This window comes from Nuphar pumila, chromosome 2 (genome assembly GCF_984573655.1).
Source record: "Nuphar pumila chromosome 2, dmNupPumi1.hap1.1, whole genome shotgun sequence".
Taxonomy (NCBI): Eukaryota; Viridiplantae; Streptophyta; class Magnoliopsida; order Nymphaeales; family Nymphaeaceae; genus Nuphar; species Nuphar pumila.
Window position 1 is genome coordinate 69,895,520 of NC_143250.1, and position 18,976 is coordinate 69,914,495.

Sequence of the window (18,976 nt, forward strand, 5' to 3'; positions counted from 1 at the left end):
GCGTTCCAAGATGACAAAAGAAAAGCCCAATCACCAACCGAGCTCTGATACCATGTAATGAAAAGAGGCGGAAGCACCAATAGAGCAAAAGGCACTCTTTAAGAGTGACCACTAGAGCCAAGCACACAAACACCAAATGTGCACACACAAAACTCTCAAAAATAGAAAATGACTTAAAGTCATAAGTTGGATATTATTGAAGAAAAGAAGAGAAGGGTGAAAAACCCATACATTTACAAGGGGGAACCTCCTCTTTATATAGAGAAGGAGAGCACTTTAGAAGGACCATAAAGGGGGCTCCCTTCTAGTCGTTGGGAGCCCCAACGGTCATAAATATGACTGTTGGGGCCCCAACGACTAGATAGGTGGGGCCCCTTTATGGTTCCAAAAAGTAAAAACAGAAAAATTAAAAAGGAAAAAAGGTAAAAAAGAAAAAAGTACATGTGGAATTACCAAAACACCCCTATCAGGTTTTTTGGTTTATACAAAACAGGAAAAAGCTATATTATTATGTATATATACATATATACGTATATATACTTATATATATACGAATGTATATATATATAAGTATATGTATATATATATTTATATATACATAATTTAACACATCGTGGGTCGGGTGGGCCTCGAGCTGTGATTTGCTCCTTTATTTATTTTAAATGCATCGCAAAAATCACATTAATATTTTGCACTACATTGCACTGTTTTGTGTTTTCACGGGCGGGAGTCCCGTGATGGCTCTCGAAGGGGTAGATGCGAGTTGTTGTCTTTGCATGCTGAATTGCAAATTAAAGAAATGAGATAATAATAATCTAATAAAAATAAATGAATAATGTAATGTGCTTTCTAAAATGTCTCGTCGGGAGTACGAGACTCTTGGAATTGCAGTTTTGGAAAAACCACGAGGATACAAAAACTCCGTGTGTATTGTTGTTGCTCCTGAACCCGATCTTAAGGTTCTTTCTCCTGACCACGGTTTTAGGGAGTTTCCGCTATTTTGCCTGGGGGTGTTGTGTAAACACGATTATTGTTTTGGTATACCAAAAAAGTAGCACTTGTGGATAAGTGGTCTCTAGTGTTCCCGACATTAAATAAGTGGTCTAATGTTCCGAAGGTTGTTTCGGTCGAGGGTTAAGTTTGGAACCCAGTAATAAAATACAAATTGTGTGGTAAGCTACCCTAAGAACCTAACTTGACCTCGGGGATTTTACCCGTTTGGTGTATCCGCGAGCAATGGTAATTAAAAAAAAAAACTTAAATTGTGTGCATTTAATAGGGATATACATCAACAACAACAACTACGCCTTCATCCCAAAACAATTGGGGTCGGCGATATGAACCAAAAAAGAAAATCATTTTGGGTCTTCCACATGAATCATTTCTTAAATTATGTATATATAAATATATATATATATATACATATACTTATATATATATATATACATTTGTATATATATATATAAGTATATATACGTATATATGTATATATACATAATTATATAGCTTTTTCCTGTTTTGTATAAACCAAAAACCCGATAGGGGTGTTTTGGTAATTCCATATGTACTTTTTGTTTTTTACTTTTCTTTCTTTTTTCCCCTTTTTCTTTTTCCTTTTTTATTTTCTGTTTTTGCTTTTTGGAACCATAAAGGGGCCCCACCCATCTAGTCGTTGGGGCCCCAACAGTCATATTTATGACCGTTCTAAAGTGCTCTCCTCCTCTATATAAAGAGGAGGTTCCCCCTTGTAATGGTATGGGTTTTTCACCCTTCTCTTCTTCTCTTCAATAACATCCAACTTATGACTTTAAGTCATTTTCTATTTTTGAGAGTTTTGTGTGTGCACATTTGATGTTTGTGTTCTTGGCTCTAGTGGTCACTCTTTAAGAGTGCCTTTTTGCTCTATTGGTGCTTCCGCCTATTTCATTACATGGTATCAGAGCTCGGTTGGTGATTGGGATTTTCTTTTGTCATCTTGGAACGCGTGCCTCTCAAAGTTTTGAAGGAAGAAAGTATACTTGGTGCCGATGGAACGTGACTCTAAAGTGGAGCTTTCTTTTAAGCTAAATGGGTTCAACTATCTCATGTGGGCCTCCGCTATGGAAAATCATCTAAGAGGTAAGAAACTTTGGGGTTTTGTTATGGGAACTACTCCCGAACCCTCTCTTGTTCTCACCAAAATTGAAAATGAGGTTGAAAAAGCTTTAGATGGCGATGAGCGCATCAAAGCCATTAATGAACATGAATCCAAAATTGAGGATTGGGAAAGTAACCATGCCAAAATTTTGGCATGGTTTATGAACAATATAAACCTTAAAAATTGTGCTAATATTGTCAAATTTAGAAGGCCCAATGAGGCTTGGTTCTTCCTTAAGGATATGTATACCCAAAAGGATCTTGCTCGACAATTTTTTTGTCAAGAAAAAATCCGTTCCACCAAACAAATAAATATGAGTGTCCGGGACTATTTTAGCTCTCTAACCCCTCTTTGGGATGAGCTTGTCCTTCTTGAGCCTAAATGGGTTGCTCCACAAGATATTGAGCTAAGAAGGGAACAAATTGAAAAGGAGCACTTCTTTCAATTCCTTCATTGTCTTCGCCCGGAATTTGAACAAGGGCATCTCTTCTCCATAGAAGCAAAGCCCTACCTATTGAAGATGCCCTTGCCGAGATATGTCAAGAAGAAACTCGACTTGGCTTGAGCATTAAGAGTGATGAAGTTTTGGCCATTACTAGGCCCGGATCGAATGTTAAAGCATATAGGCCTCCCCACTTTAACAAAAATAACTATGGACCTAGAAAGGGAATTATATGCCATTATTGTAATGAACCGGGGCACATTAGACCGGTTTGTCCAAAGCTTAAAGGAAAGGTTGCCGCGGTTGGAGAAAATTCTCCAAAGAAGGAAGAAAGTCCCAAAGAGGGAGATATCAAAGAAACTCTTAATCATATCTCCGAAGTTCTCCAACACCTTCTCAAGTCTTCTCCTTCAACATCCGGAGCCGCCATCGCCTGCTCTTCATCACCTCCAGGTATGTGGATAATAGACTCTGGTGCTTCGTTTCACATGACATCTCATAAAAACTCTCTTTCAAATGTTTTTTCCGAACTCATGTCCTCCTATGTTTCAACGGCCGATGGAACATCATTAAAAATTGAAAGTATTGGAACACTTGACTTCAAAAATTCTCAAAACTTTTTCGTTCCTAAAGTAAGAATCGTTCCAAAAATTAATTTAAATCTTTTTCCCGTTTCCCAAATCACCGATCATGGATGTCAAGTCTCTTTCTCACCTAAAGATTGCACCGTGCAGGATCTCCAGTCAGGGAAGCTGATTGGGCAAGGCCATAGAAGGGGTGATCTCTATTTTATGGATTTTTTGACGCTTCCATCTAAGTCATCTTGCAATCTTGTAAAAGACAAAAGTATTGGAATTTGGCATGAGAGACTTGGTCATCCAAATTTTGTAAAAATGTCTCTTTTTCCTTTTTGAACAATACTTGTAAAGACAATCACATGACTTGTAAAGATTGCATTTTTGGGAAATCTAAAGCTACTCAATTTCCTCAAAGAAGTTACTTTACCACTCGGTCATTTGAACCTGTTCATTCCGATGTGTGGGGACCCTCCCCTATTTTATTTAAAGGAGGTTTTTCGTATTATGTGGTCTTTATTGATGACTTCACTCGATTTACGTGGATATACTTCCTAAGTCGCAAATCCGAAGTCTTCTCCTTCTTTAAAGAATTTCATGCAATGGTTAAAAATCAATTTTTGGGAAATCTGTCTATTCTTAGGTCCGATTCGGGAGGTGAATATATGTCTAATGATTTTCAAAGCTACTTAAAAGAAAATGGTATTTGTCATCAACGTTCTTGTCCCAACACTCCTCAACAAAATGGTCTTGCGGAAAGAAAACATAGGTACATAATAGAAACTACAAGAACGTTATTGATTTCAAAAAATATCCCAAAATCCTTTTGGGCCGAAGCGGTTCTAACCTCAACATATCTCATCAATAGAATCCCTTCATCCTCTTTGAAAAATCTTTCTCCATTTGAAAAACTTTACAATATGTCTCCCGATTATAAAAGATTAAGAATTTTTTGATGTAAATGCTTTGTTTTAACTCGCAAAAATGATAAACTTTCTCCTAGGGCTATTGAATGTATATTCTTAGGATATGGCGAAAAACAAAAAGGATATTGATGTTTTGACATACTTAAGAATAAACTTTATATTTCAAAAGATGTCACATTCCTCGAAGAAGAAAATGGTTTTTCGCACCAACCAAATGAAAATATTGACTATTCCTTTTTATTTGACTTGTTACCTCAAGAAAACATCATAGATGATCATGTTGATCCTAGTGAACCTCTTAATGAAAACCTTGTTGAACATCCAAATAATGATCAAAACTTAGAAGAAAATGCTTCAAGACAAATACAAGTCTACTCTAGAAGGAATGAAAGAAATCCTCCTTGTGCCCTTAAAAGATTTTCTCAAAGTGAGTCAATAGAAGAGACCTCTCAAAGAAGATCAAATTGTGTTCCTAAGATACCAAATAGATTTGTCTCTTATGACTCTTTTTCTCCTAACTTTCGAGCATGCCTACTTGCTCTTCACTCCTTTCATGAACCATCTCATTACAATGATGCTAAACAATATGCTCATTGGAATGAAGCCATGGAACTTGAACTTAATGCCCTTAAAAGGGCGCAAACTTGGGAAATCATTGATCCTCCCAATGGCAAGAAACCCATTGGATGTAGATGGGTGTTTAAAGTAAAAACTAAGAGTGATGGTTCATTAGAAAGATATAAGGCTAGATTGGTAGCCAAAGGATATGCTAAAGAGTATGGGGTAGATTATGATGAAACTTTTGCTCCAGTTGCTCGAATGACTAGTGTTCGAGCCCTTATTGTCATAGCTTCTGTTAAAAAATGGCCAATCTTTCAACTTGATGTTAAAAATGCCTTCTTGAATAGTAATTTAAATGAAGAAGTTTATATGGAACCGCCTCCAGGTATGAATTTAAATGAAAAAGTTTTAAAATTAAAAAAGGCTTTATATGGACTTAAGCAAGCTCCTAAAGCTTGGTATGACAGATTTAGTAATGTATTAATCAATTTAGGTTTTTCTTCTTGCTATACTGACACTGCTATTTTTGTCAAAAGGACAGGTGACTCCATTATTATGCTTCTGGTATATGTTGATGATATGATCATCACTGGGAATGACAAAAAGGGAGTAAATGATGTTAAGTCTATGTTAAAAGATACTTTTGATATGTCTGATCTTGGTTATTTGAGATATTTTTTAGGAATTGAAGTGGCTTATTCAGCGCATGGGTACATCTTATCTCAAATGAAGTTAGCTGCAGAAATTTGTACCAAATCAGGAATATCTGATGAAAAGAAAGTGGAGACTCCTGAAGTTATCAATGCGAAACTAAGACTTGAAGATGGTGTTCTTCTTGAAGATCCACCCCCCTACCGTCAATTAATTGGATCCCTCACCTATCTATCCATCACACGTCCAGACATAGCTCATGCGGGTTATGCAGCGAGCCAATTTCAGCACGCTCCTACTACGGTTCATATGGCGGCTGTAATGAGAATTGTGCGATATATCAAAAATACCATCTCTAAGGGACTCTTCTTATCCTCTTCCTCATCTCTTGAATTGACTGCTTTTACTGATGCTGACTGGGGAGTAAATCCCAATGATCGTATCTCAATTACGGGTCTTTGCATTTTTTTAGGAGAATCTCTCATCTCGTGGAGATGCAAGAAACAGCAGAAGGTCTCATTATCATCTACTGAAGCTGAATATCGGGCTATGGCGATGACAACTATGGAAATTGTGTGGCTCAGAAGTCTCCTTGGTGACATGGGCGTTTTCATTTCCACTCCCACCAAGCTCTGTTGTGATAACAAGAGTGCGATATACATTGCCAGCAATCACACCTTTCATGAGCGGACCAAGCATATCGAAATGGATTGCCATTATGTTCGAGACGAATATCTCAAAGGGACCATCACATTGCCATATGTCACTTCAGAGTATCAACTGGCTGACTTCTTCACCAAGGCGCTCCCAACGCCACGATTCATGTTTCTTCTTGGCAAACTTTCGGTCTTCTCCCCGTAAAGTTTGAGGGGGCATGTTAAATTATGTATATATAAATATATATATACATATACTTATATATATATATATACATTCGTATATATATATAAGTATATATACGTATATATGTATATATACATAATTATATAGCTTTTTCCTGTTTTGTATAAACCAAAAACCCGATAGGGGTGTTTTGGTAATTCCATATGTACTTTTTTGTTTTTTACTTTTCTTTCTTTTTTCCCCTTTTTCTTTTTCCTTTTTTATTTTCTGTTTTTGCTTTTTGGAACCATAAAGGGGCCCCACCCATCTAGTCGTTGGGGCCCCAACAGTCATATTTATGACCGTTGGGGCTCCCAACGACTAGAAGGGAGACCCCTTTATGGTCCTTCTAAAGTGCTCTCCTCCTCTATATAAAGAGGAGGTTCCCCCTTGTAATGGTATGAGTTTTTCACCCTTCTCTTCTTCTCTTCAATAACATTCAACTTATGACTTTAAGTCATTTTCTATTTTTGAGAGTTTTGTGTGTGCACATTTGATGTTTGTGTTCTTGGCTCTAGTGGTCACTCTTTAAAAGTGCATTTTTGCTCTATTGGTGCTTCTGCCTATTTCATTACATCCTTCTCCTCCAATCATTTCTATCCAATGCCATGTCCCCGGTGAGGTTCAAAGCATTCATATCCTTTCTTATCACCTCCATCCATGTCTTCCTAGGCCTACCCCGACCTCTTTTAACTAATATATTTTCCCATTTCTCCATCCTTCTAACTGGCGCATCATTAGGCCTTCGCCGAATATGTCCAAACCACCGTAAACGATTCTCTCTCATCTTATTTTCAATGGGTGCAACGCCTACCTTCTTACGTATCTCCTCGTTCCGAATCTTATCTTTTATTGTATTTTCACACATTCATCTCAGCATACGCATCTCAGCTACACTCATTTTTTGAATATGATGTCTCTTGGCAACCCAACATTCCGTACCATATAGTAAAGCGGGCCTAATAGTCGTCCTATAAAACTTTCCCTTCAACCGCAATGGCATTCTACGATCGCACAACACTCCAATTGCACTTTTCCATTTCATCCACCCAACCTTTATCCTATGATTTACATCTCCATCGATTTCTCCATACTTTTGAATGATAGATCTCAAATATTTGAAACAATCATCCATCGGTATTTCTTGCTCACCAAGCTTCACTACACTCCCATCACTATTTCGTTGCTTACTAAACCGACATTCCATGTATTCTGTCTTACTCTTACTCAACTTAAAACCTCTTGCTTCCAATGTCTGTCTCCATAATTCTAACTTAGCATTAACCCCAGCTCTAGACTCATCAATCAAAACAATATCATCAGCAAACAACATACACCATGGCACATTTTCTTGAATTGATCTTGTAAACTCATCCATCACTATAGCAAATAGAAATGGGCTTAATGCAGATCCTTGATGTATAATAGGGATATACATATTGAAAAAAAATCTAATAAGAGGTAATAATTTGCTCATGCATTGCACTGAATCCATGCATATTTCTGCTATGCATCATGTTTACATGTTCCCTTAACTATTAAATGTTAGTGAATGCATAATGTTGTTCCCTAATGCATGTTAAATTCTTGTATTGCTTAAATTGTGATCATTGTTATTTATTAAATATTTTCTCATGCTTAATAATTGTCTCTATTGCGTAAATGCTTAATTGAATTATGGATTTATCGTAAATGTATTTCCTCTAAAATATTGCATGAATTCTTATCTGTATTCTTTTTGCTCATTTGTTCCATTAGAGGTACTTGTACTCAGAATTTCGGTTCTGACACCCCTACTTCTGTGGTTTTTTGCAGTCATAGAGGATCAGTGAAGCGACTCGCTTCTGGGAGAGCTACGAGTACTACACGTTTGCTAGATAGCTTCACAGAAGAACAACGTGGCTCAGCTTTTCTTTACATTTTCTTTACATTCAATTGTTTATACACTTGTCTCGAGACTATCATTAATTATTCAATAAAAGTTTAGTTTGGTTTGGTATGGATGATAAATGTAAGATCCCTTGTGGTTGGTTGGGTTATCCAATGGTGAGTGGAACTGTAAAGGCTCCGGGTCTCTGAGAATGTTTCCGCAATGGTTTTAAAAAAAATCGCATTTTCAAGAGGTATGGGTTGGGGTAATGGGTTACATTGCAGGATATCTGATCAAAAACAAGCTCCACACTCAAGAACTACTACTGTAGCATATAACCAGTAGTGGATCTCAAGAAATCACCACACAGATGCATACAACAAGCCCAAATATTCTTCACACCCAAGAATATTTTCTCTAATCGCACGATTAAGCATCCAAAACCTTCAAACACCTTTTGAACAACTACCAAAATATACAGCAGACATGATAGATTAACACTCAATACTGCAAATCACAACCAACAGAAATTTTATGCACACAGGTGAAAGTAATGATATCTGATCACTATCACCGATTTGCAGCCAAGATCGATGCCCAGAACTTAAAACAATGTAACTAGTATATGAAAAACTAGTTACCGCCAAAGAGAGACTTTCAAAAGAATCAATAAATCTCACCCAATATAACAAATACTTATATCAGACCACTTATAGGAGATTTCCAACACAAAAATGATACAAAAGCGTCTAACCACAGGGTTTAAAACCCACTGATGTGACTGATCTGCTCAGAAAATCAAAACAATCACCAAGAAACCGATAACTCAGAAAAAATGCATGTAAAATCTGCCAAAAATCCAAATCAAGGTCGATGATGGTGATTCTTGATTCTATGAACATCTAAAATCAGGAACTACCAACCCAAACCTTCAGATGCACTAAAGCAGCAAGATCGTACGAATGATGGTGACATCAGCAACCTTCTGCACATGCTTCAGTGCAAACCAGAATGAAGTCTGATTCACCTTCACAAGTCTTCTCTAATCTCCTTCATGGCTCTAATACCATGATAGAAATCAAATAGAAAAAGAGTGAGAGATTAGGGTTAGAGGAGACTCAACAAAAGAGGGAGGGAGAGAAACCAATGTTCGTATATTCCATATTTCAAATGAGGAGCCTCCTACACATTAAAAGGGTCAACCCCCTTGAGACTTCAAAAACTAAAAGCCTAAAAAGACTAGTATACCCCTTTTATTATAGGGTTGTACATAATGGCCTAATAAAGATACTTTACATAACTTTATGCTACATTATATTACATAGACTTTCAATAGAAGACACATTTGCTCCCGCTGCTTGTAGAATGCAGTGTAAACATTGATTTCAATTGCTTTGCTTATTTCCAAGTACATAAAGGCATTGCTAACTGCTGATAGCTCAACTGAAAAAGTCACGTAGAACAAGCATGCTTCATTTTAGGAACTCGAAGTCCTTATCATCTCTATCAGCAACTTTCTCTGTATGGTAGTTTACCCAAATCCCTCTTCTCTCCTATAGAAAGTTTTATGGAATTTGTAATTCCATATAATTTCTTCCACCAAACTTCAAATTTGTGATCTGGAAGGTTCTTTATCATTCCCTTGACAAAAATCACATCGGGATCTGTGCCCTGTTGCTCACACAATGAGAACGGCGAAAAGCAAAAAAAGATGGATGGAGGAGAATAGGATTGTGTCTTCCTTAGGTCGCGTCCTTTATATTGCTGTGACTATTTTTTACATTACAAAAATACCCCTATTAAGTTGAAAATAATACTACACAGTCTCATACTAGAAAGGACAGAAATACCCTTAATAAACAATACTATTTCTAACATCCCTTACTATCTTCCTAAAGAAGAAGTACCTTTGGATTCAACAACTAATGGATTCTCTTTAGGTTGTCCAACTCAGGTGTGCTAGAGCAGCCCATCCGCTATGAAGATTACTCTTTGGAGTCATCTCATAACTCTAAATTAGCACTTTCCCCTAATCATAAACATCCTTAACCATTCAACGCACAACTCCAATGTCATTCATGCCTCTCTTAACACTCTTACTTGATGACAACAAAGAGGAAAGCAAAATCTAAACCCTAATAAGGAGCGAAATGTGTTGCAAGAATAGTGCCACTTTCAGTAAGATCCTTCCAACTTTGTAAATTTTTTGGAACATAAGAATGCCTGAACTATATAAACTGAAATGTCAGGGACTCAATTTTTAAGTCATCATTGTTGCACTCTAGAAGCTCCAGCAAGTTGATTAAGAAGATAAAAGAAAAGGAAAGGAATTAAAATAAATAATAGTGACATGCATTAGTTAACTTATTACAAGCTATTAAGAGAAACACTAAAATACTCTGAATCTCCTGGATATCAAACACAGTAACATGGTCACTGTTTTACAAGTCAAAAAAATGAATGGACTTAACCCCATTCCTTAAAACTAACAATTCACACGTCTTCTTGAAAATTAGTGACAGAGCCCATCTTAGCTATATGTTTACTATATTAAGAAGCTTTCTTATCTTCAGACTCCATGGCATTTATGCAGTTAAAAAGACTTTAGAAATTTAAAATTGTAACAATCTAATTGTGTTGGTAGACCAGTCACCAAACATAACAAGATATAGGTGATCTACTCTATAAATTCATACTAGTTACATCAATTTTTGCTGTAAACTCTGCGTGAGTTATCTTGATACATTTTTTTATGTCCTCATAACTTACTAATGATGTTATTTGAGAATAATTAGGGAACTTCAACAAAAAAACATGCTGGATAGGATCATAAAGTATCTCACAAACAGCCTAAAGAGGTATTCTCCTAAATCTATTTACAGGTCAACCCTATAGAAGGGTCCTCAAGGAACGTGGAAATTCCTTCAGGAGTATATTGTGTGAAGGAACCAATACCCTTCTGATGCAGTGTCTGCAATGAATTTCTTGCTTAAATGTTCTGCCACCGTACATGCTGCCAGGCAAAGTCACGGCCAGCATGTCTTCTTCCTACACTAGTTCATTAGGTTTCTTCAATAATCTTCCTACTAAAATAGTGTCATTTCTTGGAAAAATTCATGTCTGACAAAGGCAAAATCCAAGGCTTGTCACCCATTAACATGATTAGATCCAGCTTACACACTAAAATAAGGTGTTCACCAGTGATACAGAAAAAAGCTACTAGCTGACCATTTTAAAGATGGACAACTATGACAGTTTCAAGAGAGAACTCCAGCAAAAAGTTCCACTAACAGCAGATACCTTTAATTTGTGGAATCAATTTTATATTTTCCACTCCTAATATAGCTAAGAAATGAACATGAAATTCATGCAGAATAATGTACTTATTTTACCACGTGCACTTTTTCAAGGACAAAGCTGTTGTGCTCTGATTCCTAAAGAAATTGAATGATTGATAATTTAAAAAAAATGATGCTGAGAAAACAAAGGAGTTCAACAAATTCACCTCTTCGTGCCCAAAATAACCAGAAAGGCAGTTCATTCTTGACAAGTCCCACTGATGAACAATTCCCCTGAATCCCAAGCCTACACCTCCAGAAAAAACCGTACATTCATCATTTGCAACAGCTAAAACTCTCAAAGCTCCAGGATGTGCACGGACTGTGTAAAGAATTGATGCCCTGATCTTCCATGGGAGCTCATCTTTCAAGCCACCAACTCGATTAAGAAAATCTGGGCCATCCCAATTGTCAGCAGGACTGAGGAACCAAAACCATGGTTCTGATTTTACAAGATTTGACGAAGCTTCAACCCTGGCATTAGAAGTTGCTCGAACATCATCCAATTTAGGATTCACTGAGCTCTTGCCACTCCTAGCACCTTGTGATTGTGGTATAGACCATCCAACTCCATTAAGCAATAGTTTTGCTGGATTGTACTCTGATGGCAGGGTCTTGCTAAGGCTTGGTCTTTGAGCAGGAGGATTTTCAGAACCAGTTCTAGACGTCTCTCCTATATGCTCCCACTGAAGAAATACATATGGTCAAATGATCCATAGGAGAATATACTATTCAAACAAAAGCATCAACATAAAGCTTGCTTACCTTCCAATTATGATGCTTATAGAGATATTGCTCTAAAAGTAACCATGTGGTGCAGCACCTGCGAAATTTCTCAATACCAAGAAGAGATGCCAATGCTGGATATACCAGCAACCTGCCAACAGCAGAGCAGATTCATGCATTCTACTCAACAGAACATCTTACGTTTTCTCAACCTAAATAGCAGAAACAGAAAATAAACTTTGGATTGAAGTTATAAATGATTGATGATACATACAAAAGGTCTGCATGACTTTCTATCAGAGCTTCAACTGATTTTGATCCAGAACCCTGCATAGGGGTAGTTTCTTGAGAGAAAGCAAGTTCATCGAACAATTCTTTAAGTTGTGGAAGGATATGTAATGCAGTTAAATCAGGTCCAATCTTCTGACAGATTGAAAGAATAGTAGTCCCGGCAACCTGGGAAATAGATGGGAGATATATTATCTCAGTGAACAATAGAAACAGTAACAAAATATGCATCACAGTTTTGGGAACAATGGGAGTCTCCGGAGAAACAAGAAAAAGAAATAAGAAAAGATAAAGAAGCAACTTAATCTTATCATGATTCAGTTATGACCTGAAGCACAGATTCTTCAACATTAGGATGCATTAGAACCTTAACAAGAAGACAGACCTGATCCTGTAAGTGTCAAAGGCAGATGATCAAGAAGAGTTAAGAACAACATTTTCTATGGGAAAAAAAAAAGCTAAATCCGTATCAGCAGAAATCATTACCTGAACCAACTCCTTTAGAACCACCTCTCTTGGCAAAATTGCAACCAGTCCATCCAATGTCACTAGGCAATTTATCAGAGCCAGAGAATTCCAGCTCTGTAAAGGCTCAGGATTATCCATAGAGGCAAGCTCAATGCAAGAAGTAACAACATTCTTCATCAAAGGCAGAAATTGTCTCACAACAAAATTTTCTCCAAGAATCCCCCCTATAACATTAAAAAAGAAAAGAAATAACATATTATAAGAGGAGCAAATGGACGAAACACCAGAAATGGTACATCAAAGTTGTTGATTCCACAAACCAGTAATGATAGGGTATACCAATTCTAACCAGAGAATCAATTCCATCAGCTGCTAGTCCTTTTCCAAAGCAATGGGTCAGGGGAAATATAGTCTAGTGGAAAAGTATACAGTCAGCAACACAAAATCAATGGCATGATGATTTCCTCAATTTGTAAGGTATGTATAAACATAGCATTTAAAAAACCAGGGAAAATTTTGATCAGATTAACCTGATGTACCGTCACAGGAATGCCAAGTTCCTCACAGGATGCAATCAACAAGACTGAAGCAGCAGATGCAGAATTCTTGTGAGGTACCATATACAAATTTGAGATAACTAGTGGATGGATCTTCTGCAGGTATGCTTGTTTACCCAATATCTTCCACACTTCTCTCATAAAAGAATTTTGAAGAAGCAAAACTTTCAGATGAGAGTATTCTGATGACTGAAGCAAAAGATATGTATCATAAAATTCATTCATGAAGCAAGAGGTTTACCAAGTTCAAAGTACAAAAAGCTTAAGTGAATCTAATGAAGAAACCGATTAAAGAATTATGATAGAATTCAAACTAATCAAGATCACGACAAACCTGTAGAACTTTTTGGATAGCTGGCAGTATAGAAACAACAATTGCCTGAGATTTAAGGCACCTCAAAAATTCTTTCAGTAAGAATAAAGCTGACTCAGCCTCAGAATCGGACAACAAAGTCATGATAAATGGTATGCAATAGGAAGCACACATTTCTGCAGCAAATGAGCCCATTAATTTCAGGGCCCCTTCTCCAGCCAACTTGGCTGCAAACTGAAGACGAGATCCATTGCTTGTAAGAAGATGAAGAGGGGCAAGAAACAGATAAGCAGACCTGACTGTTTGAGGAAAATATGGTGACTCCAACAAACAATATGCCGAAGGCCTCCTGTTGCAGAGAACTAAGATGCAGTAATGCGGTAATAGAATCTAAAGATCACAGAGAAGTGAAAAAGTATGACAATAAAACAATGAGAAAATGAAGAAAAACTTCAACAACAAAGATGATGTGGATACATGATCAATCCAACTAACTAGCAAAACAATTTAGCGTCTGTTTATTGTGTTTCTCAAAAATTTGCAATGATATTCAACATATCTCCTCTGAAAAACATTTATAAATTTGCACTAAAATCATGAAGGTTAAGCACCTTTTATTTAAGTAAAGGAATCGTGAAGATAATTTTAAATAGGTTCTATTATTTTGATGGTGTCAAATGAGGACTAGCAACACTTCAAAGATGCATTGAATCATTCTGCTAAACACATTGAAGACTTTCATATATTGTCTTTATACTTTTGCGATGTATGGCCCTAGACTAAGATAGTGGTTGGATGTATTTACTTTCTGCTCATTTCTGATTATGTTTGAATAAAGTATTTCTTGTTTCTATTTAAGAAACACCAACAGAGAATCACATGTTTTATTAATATGGGGGAGGTGCTTATTTATTCTGTTTATATTTATGTTTTTTTCTTAAATTGTAATATCAGATAATCTCAACTCAATTTGGTTCAATGAAGTCAAAAAGTAGAAACTAACACAGGTTGATACAACACCGGACCATGATTCTCCATGGATGAACCAGATCCAAATTGTGTCTAATATGGATTATACATGGATCGGCAAAGCTTTTGACCAAATCTTAATGCACTTGCTTCTCGCATCGATTTAAATATGACTTAGGAACAACCCATATAGGTTTCAATTGAACCAATTTGAACTTTAACCAGAGCATGCATGAAACCACCTTTTCTCTCAACTTGAATCTTCATGATTCCAACATATATTAAGATTTTTAGTGTGAATTTTAGATCCAATAAACTCATTTATCCTGATTGAAACCAACTCAAATGCAATCCCCATACATTTGAATACATTGATATTTATAAACTGCTTCAAATAAATCATCATAAAAAATAGTAATTTATTTCTGTTTATTGTTTATAAATATTTAATTATATTGTTTTTGTTTATTATTTGTAAACAGTAAACATGAATACCTCTAAACAGGGATTAAGTTATTTGAAATATAGGAACAATAAATTAACATAAGATACCTCTTCCAGTCCTTTTGAATGCATTCTTCAACAAGTAATGCAACATGAGGAGGAAGCTTTTGAAATAATCCTGGTAATAAGCCATGCTCAGTGTACGCAACTAATGAAATGGGATCAAAAAGTGGCCGCTTCAAATAAAGTTCAGCTAGTATGCACCCCACAGAGAACATGTCATGTGAGACATCCTCTGATTGGGACCTCAGATGAGATGATTTCTGCTGCCATAGTAATAATTCTTGAAATACCAAGTCACCACGTTCATCACCAATATCAAAATACTCAAGAAGGGTATCTAAATCAATGTTAATAGGATGCACATATTCCTTAGATAACTCCACATTTGTCCTCTTACTGAAGTATTCTTGACTAGAATTATAACATGGACTTAAATGCCTATTGTATTCACAAAAAGATGTTGTTCCTTCTAATTGTTCCAAACAATTTGCTACCTCACAAACATTTCCATCTGTTATTTCTACAGCGCCTGAAACATCCTCAGGTATCACTTTAGAAGCAAAGTCATAGCAATTTCCCTGAGCTTGAGATCTGACTTCAGACTGTGATTTCAAACTATTCATTTTTCTCAGCAAAGATCTGCGCTTTGGATGTGGTCGGGTGAAGAGTTGGCAACGCCCAGTTGACCTCGGTTTCTTGGGTTCAGAAGAAGGTAAAGTGACATTCTTAGCTACAATAGCAGCTTCACCAGAAAGCTTGTATCCAAATGTTATGTCAAACCAGTGATGAATCTGTTGTGATACACGATCACTTTCCAAAGCAGCACGATGCAATGATATAAATTCTTCAGGACTACCTGCCCATGATGGTACTGCAAGATTGTTCATTCCATCATGCATAGAAAAGAAAATTCTAGGGTCACTGTAAAACTCAGGGATGCATTCATCAGGAGTCCATTGGTACAGCCTTTGCATGTTAGACGGATATTCATTCGGCTCATAAACAGAGCGAACGGCGCAACGTAATACACTCAGGGGAAACCGCCTTGCTTTGTAGCTGCAGACAGCCAACTCTGAGAGGCATTCATCTGATACATGATGCGGGATTTCAGAAGTTGAATATGTGAAATCCAACTGTTCATCACCCTTTGCCAAACGCCATTTGCTCTTACGAAGGTCTCTCCAACCAGCATCAGACGTTTCATCAGGTTTCACACTGAAATCTATAACCCAGGGCATAACAGTATGAAAAGTGGGATCACCCCATCTTCTCCCAGCTAACCGGTTTAAAACAAGGAGGTATTCATAGTTACTCAGTTCACCTCTCCACCACCTCTTAAAATCATTTTGCCAATCACTAGAATTTGACAACCTCAAATCAGCATAAACATCTGAGCAAGGACAATCATCTGTGCATAAACTAACCCTAGGTTGAGTCACAACAGGATTAGCTTCATCCATCAATCTCAGTTTAGCTCTTACATGGTAGTTCTCTAACACGCTGAGCCAACACCAACATGAATCAGTCAGCTTTATACTAGAAGGACGTAAATCTCCATGAGTGATCCCTAAACAATGAATGTATGCCAAGGCAGAGAGCAACTGGTACATCAAAAATCGGACATGCCAATCAGATTTCAATGCTTCAGGGCTATAATGTAGAATATTTTCCAAAGTGTATGGAGCCTTTGGAAGCAACAAATTGATATATCCAGGCATTTGTAACATACCTATAACTGGAGCAATATTAGGATGCCGCAAACTTCTTGAAGCAACACTTTTACCATGGTTACCTAATCCAAGTAAAGAGAGAAAATCTGCCCCTCTTTGTTTGCTTGGTTTGCTTTCCAAAAGGAGAATAAGGGATGACATGACACTGTGTTCAAAGGAGCCTGACAAATATCTACAGAGAATTTCCTCTATAGTATTATAAGAACCACAACCGATATTGGCAATAGGCGCTAGTGCAGATATGATTGTTTGACAAAGACTTTTGTGAACAACACAAGCATTCAACTCATTCTTTAGCACAGTCAAAGATTCATCCTTTTCATCAAGCACTCCAACATCAGACTGGGCTTGATTTTGATCAATTTCCAACAAGGTTGTTTTATCCTTTTCAGGTCTATTCCCTTTGATACCATTTTCCAAAATCTTCCAATCACTGTATGCAAAAAAAACAAGAACCATGTCATTTATCATTGGCTTTCAGTAAGATATCCTGCGGACAAGGAAGACACAGACACATAAAGCTGCAACTCCACAAACTTAACCACATATTCCAGTGGAAATTCCATACATGTATCTTTTCAAGCACCTGCCATTTTTGTTCTCTATAGCCACCATTTCAAACTGAACTGAATCCTCCTTACTGTATCACATAATCAAATACTCCGAATAAGATCCCAAAATAAGCAAGAAAAAGAATTATATACTAAATAAGATCACAAAAGCAAACATTTAAAATGGTAATATCAAATGAAAGATACGATGACATACCATGGCAACGTGTCAGCCCTCTTGGTCAATTCAATCTGGATTAAGGAACACACTGCAGTCAGAATAAAATGAGAATATATATACATACAAAGTTTTGAGTTTTGCTTCGCTGTATACTATTTAAAAGTTTTCCAACATTAAAAGAACGAAAATATAAAAAAGAAACTGAAAATACAAGAGAACAAAAATATTTTGATAGATTTAGGATTAGTTCAAGATTTCAGATTCTAAAACAATAAGTATAGAAGAAAAATTTCATAGAAACAGAAAAAAACCCATAAACTTTTATCAAGAGAGGGAATTCTAAAAGACCAATGGAGAAAAGGAAAATGATGCCTCTCAAGACGCCTTACTATCACTTAAACCTTTACTAAGTCATAAGAGTTGTTTGGCAGTGATCCATAAAAGAAATGTTGAAAGCCAGTAGAAAATAAGAAAAAAAAATGCTAAATGTATTAAAATGGGGAGCACCTTATCATTTATATGCAATTTGTCACTGGTGCTTGTTACAAGACATTTTCATGAAGCACAAATATTATAATTTGGAGGGATGTTGAAAGGCTACAGATCCAGAATGTCGTAGGGGAAATAGAGCTGCTTGCTGATGCTTCAAGTCAAAGGTCACACCATTAAACCATGACATGCACAACCACCAGGTTATGTCACACAGATACGGATGCAGGAGCAGGAAACGATGCGAATACGCATGGTATGATATTATAATTTTCAAAAATTAGGACATGGGGACACAGTTGCACACACATAGAATGTATCTGTGTGAAGGAAGTAGATCAGGTCATGCTGAACATGAGCGTTTTTGCTCATGCCAATATCGTGTCTATCTGCTTGCATTTTGGATGAATGCCACGTGGTTTTGTTGACTTTTGAGCTTTTTAAAATGCAAATCGGATAGCCACGATGTCAGCGTGAGCAAAAAAACTCATGTTCAGCATGACCTGATCTGCTTCCCTGTGTGAATGTGTATATAAAACTACAATCCTAACTCACTATAATTAGAAACATCAAATAAAGAACTAAGTTGAAATTGAAATGTAATGTAATTGTTGACAAACTTTGAAAGAAAAAAGAACTCAAGTGAATACAAAATAAGTAAATAAGATCATAAAAGAAAATAGATAAAGTTAATGACACAATGTTGATTGTGCGTGAAACTGGTTTGACTCTATGTCCATGAAGTGTCATGTTGTGTTCGTGAAGTGTCTGAGTGTTTTGTCGTGTTGACAAAGGGATACATATGCTAAGTGAAG

At 36.6% G+C, this 18,976-nt stretch overlaps 1 protein-coding gene across 2 annotated transcripts in view; it reads right to left on the bottom strand.

Annotated features, from left to right (window-relative positions):
- The window catches only part of LOC149845716 (protein serine/threonine kinase), a 78,302-nt gene that overhangs the window by 54,249 nt on the left and 5,077 nt on the right, over positions 1-18,976 (bottom strand). For both annotated transcript variants that reach the window (XM_089997710.1, XM_089997711.1), the window contains exons 2-12: positions 17,709-17,743; positions 17,509-17,580; positions 15,256-17,373; positions 13,756-14,083; positions 13,395-13,610; positions 13,204-13,276; positions 12,883-13,088; positions 12,725-12,787; positions 12,383-12,564; positions 12,148-12,259; positions 11,550-12,068 (exon numbers count right to left, since the gene is read on the bottom strand). In XM_089997710.1, coding sequence (XP_089853836.1) covers positions 11,550-12,068; positions 12,148-12,259; positions 12,383-12,564; positions 12,725-12,787; positions 12,883-13,088; positions 13,204-13,276; positions 13,395-13,610; positions 13,756-14,083; positions 15,256-17,373; positions 17,509-17,580; positions 17,709-17,743 — 3,924 coding nt within the window. The remainder of the gene's footprint in view (positions 1-11,549; positions 12,069-12,147; positions 12,260-12,382; positions 12,565-12,724; positions 12,788-12,882; positions 13,089-13,203; positions 13,277-13,394; positions 13,611-13,755; positions 14,084-15,255; positions 17,374-17,508; positions 17,581-17,708; positions 17,744-18,976) is intronic.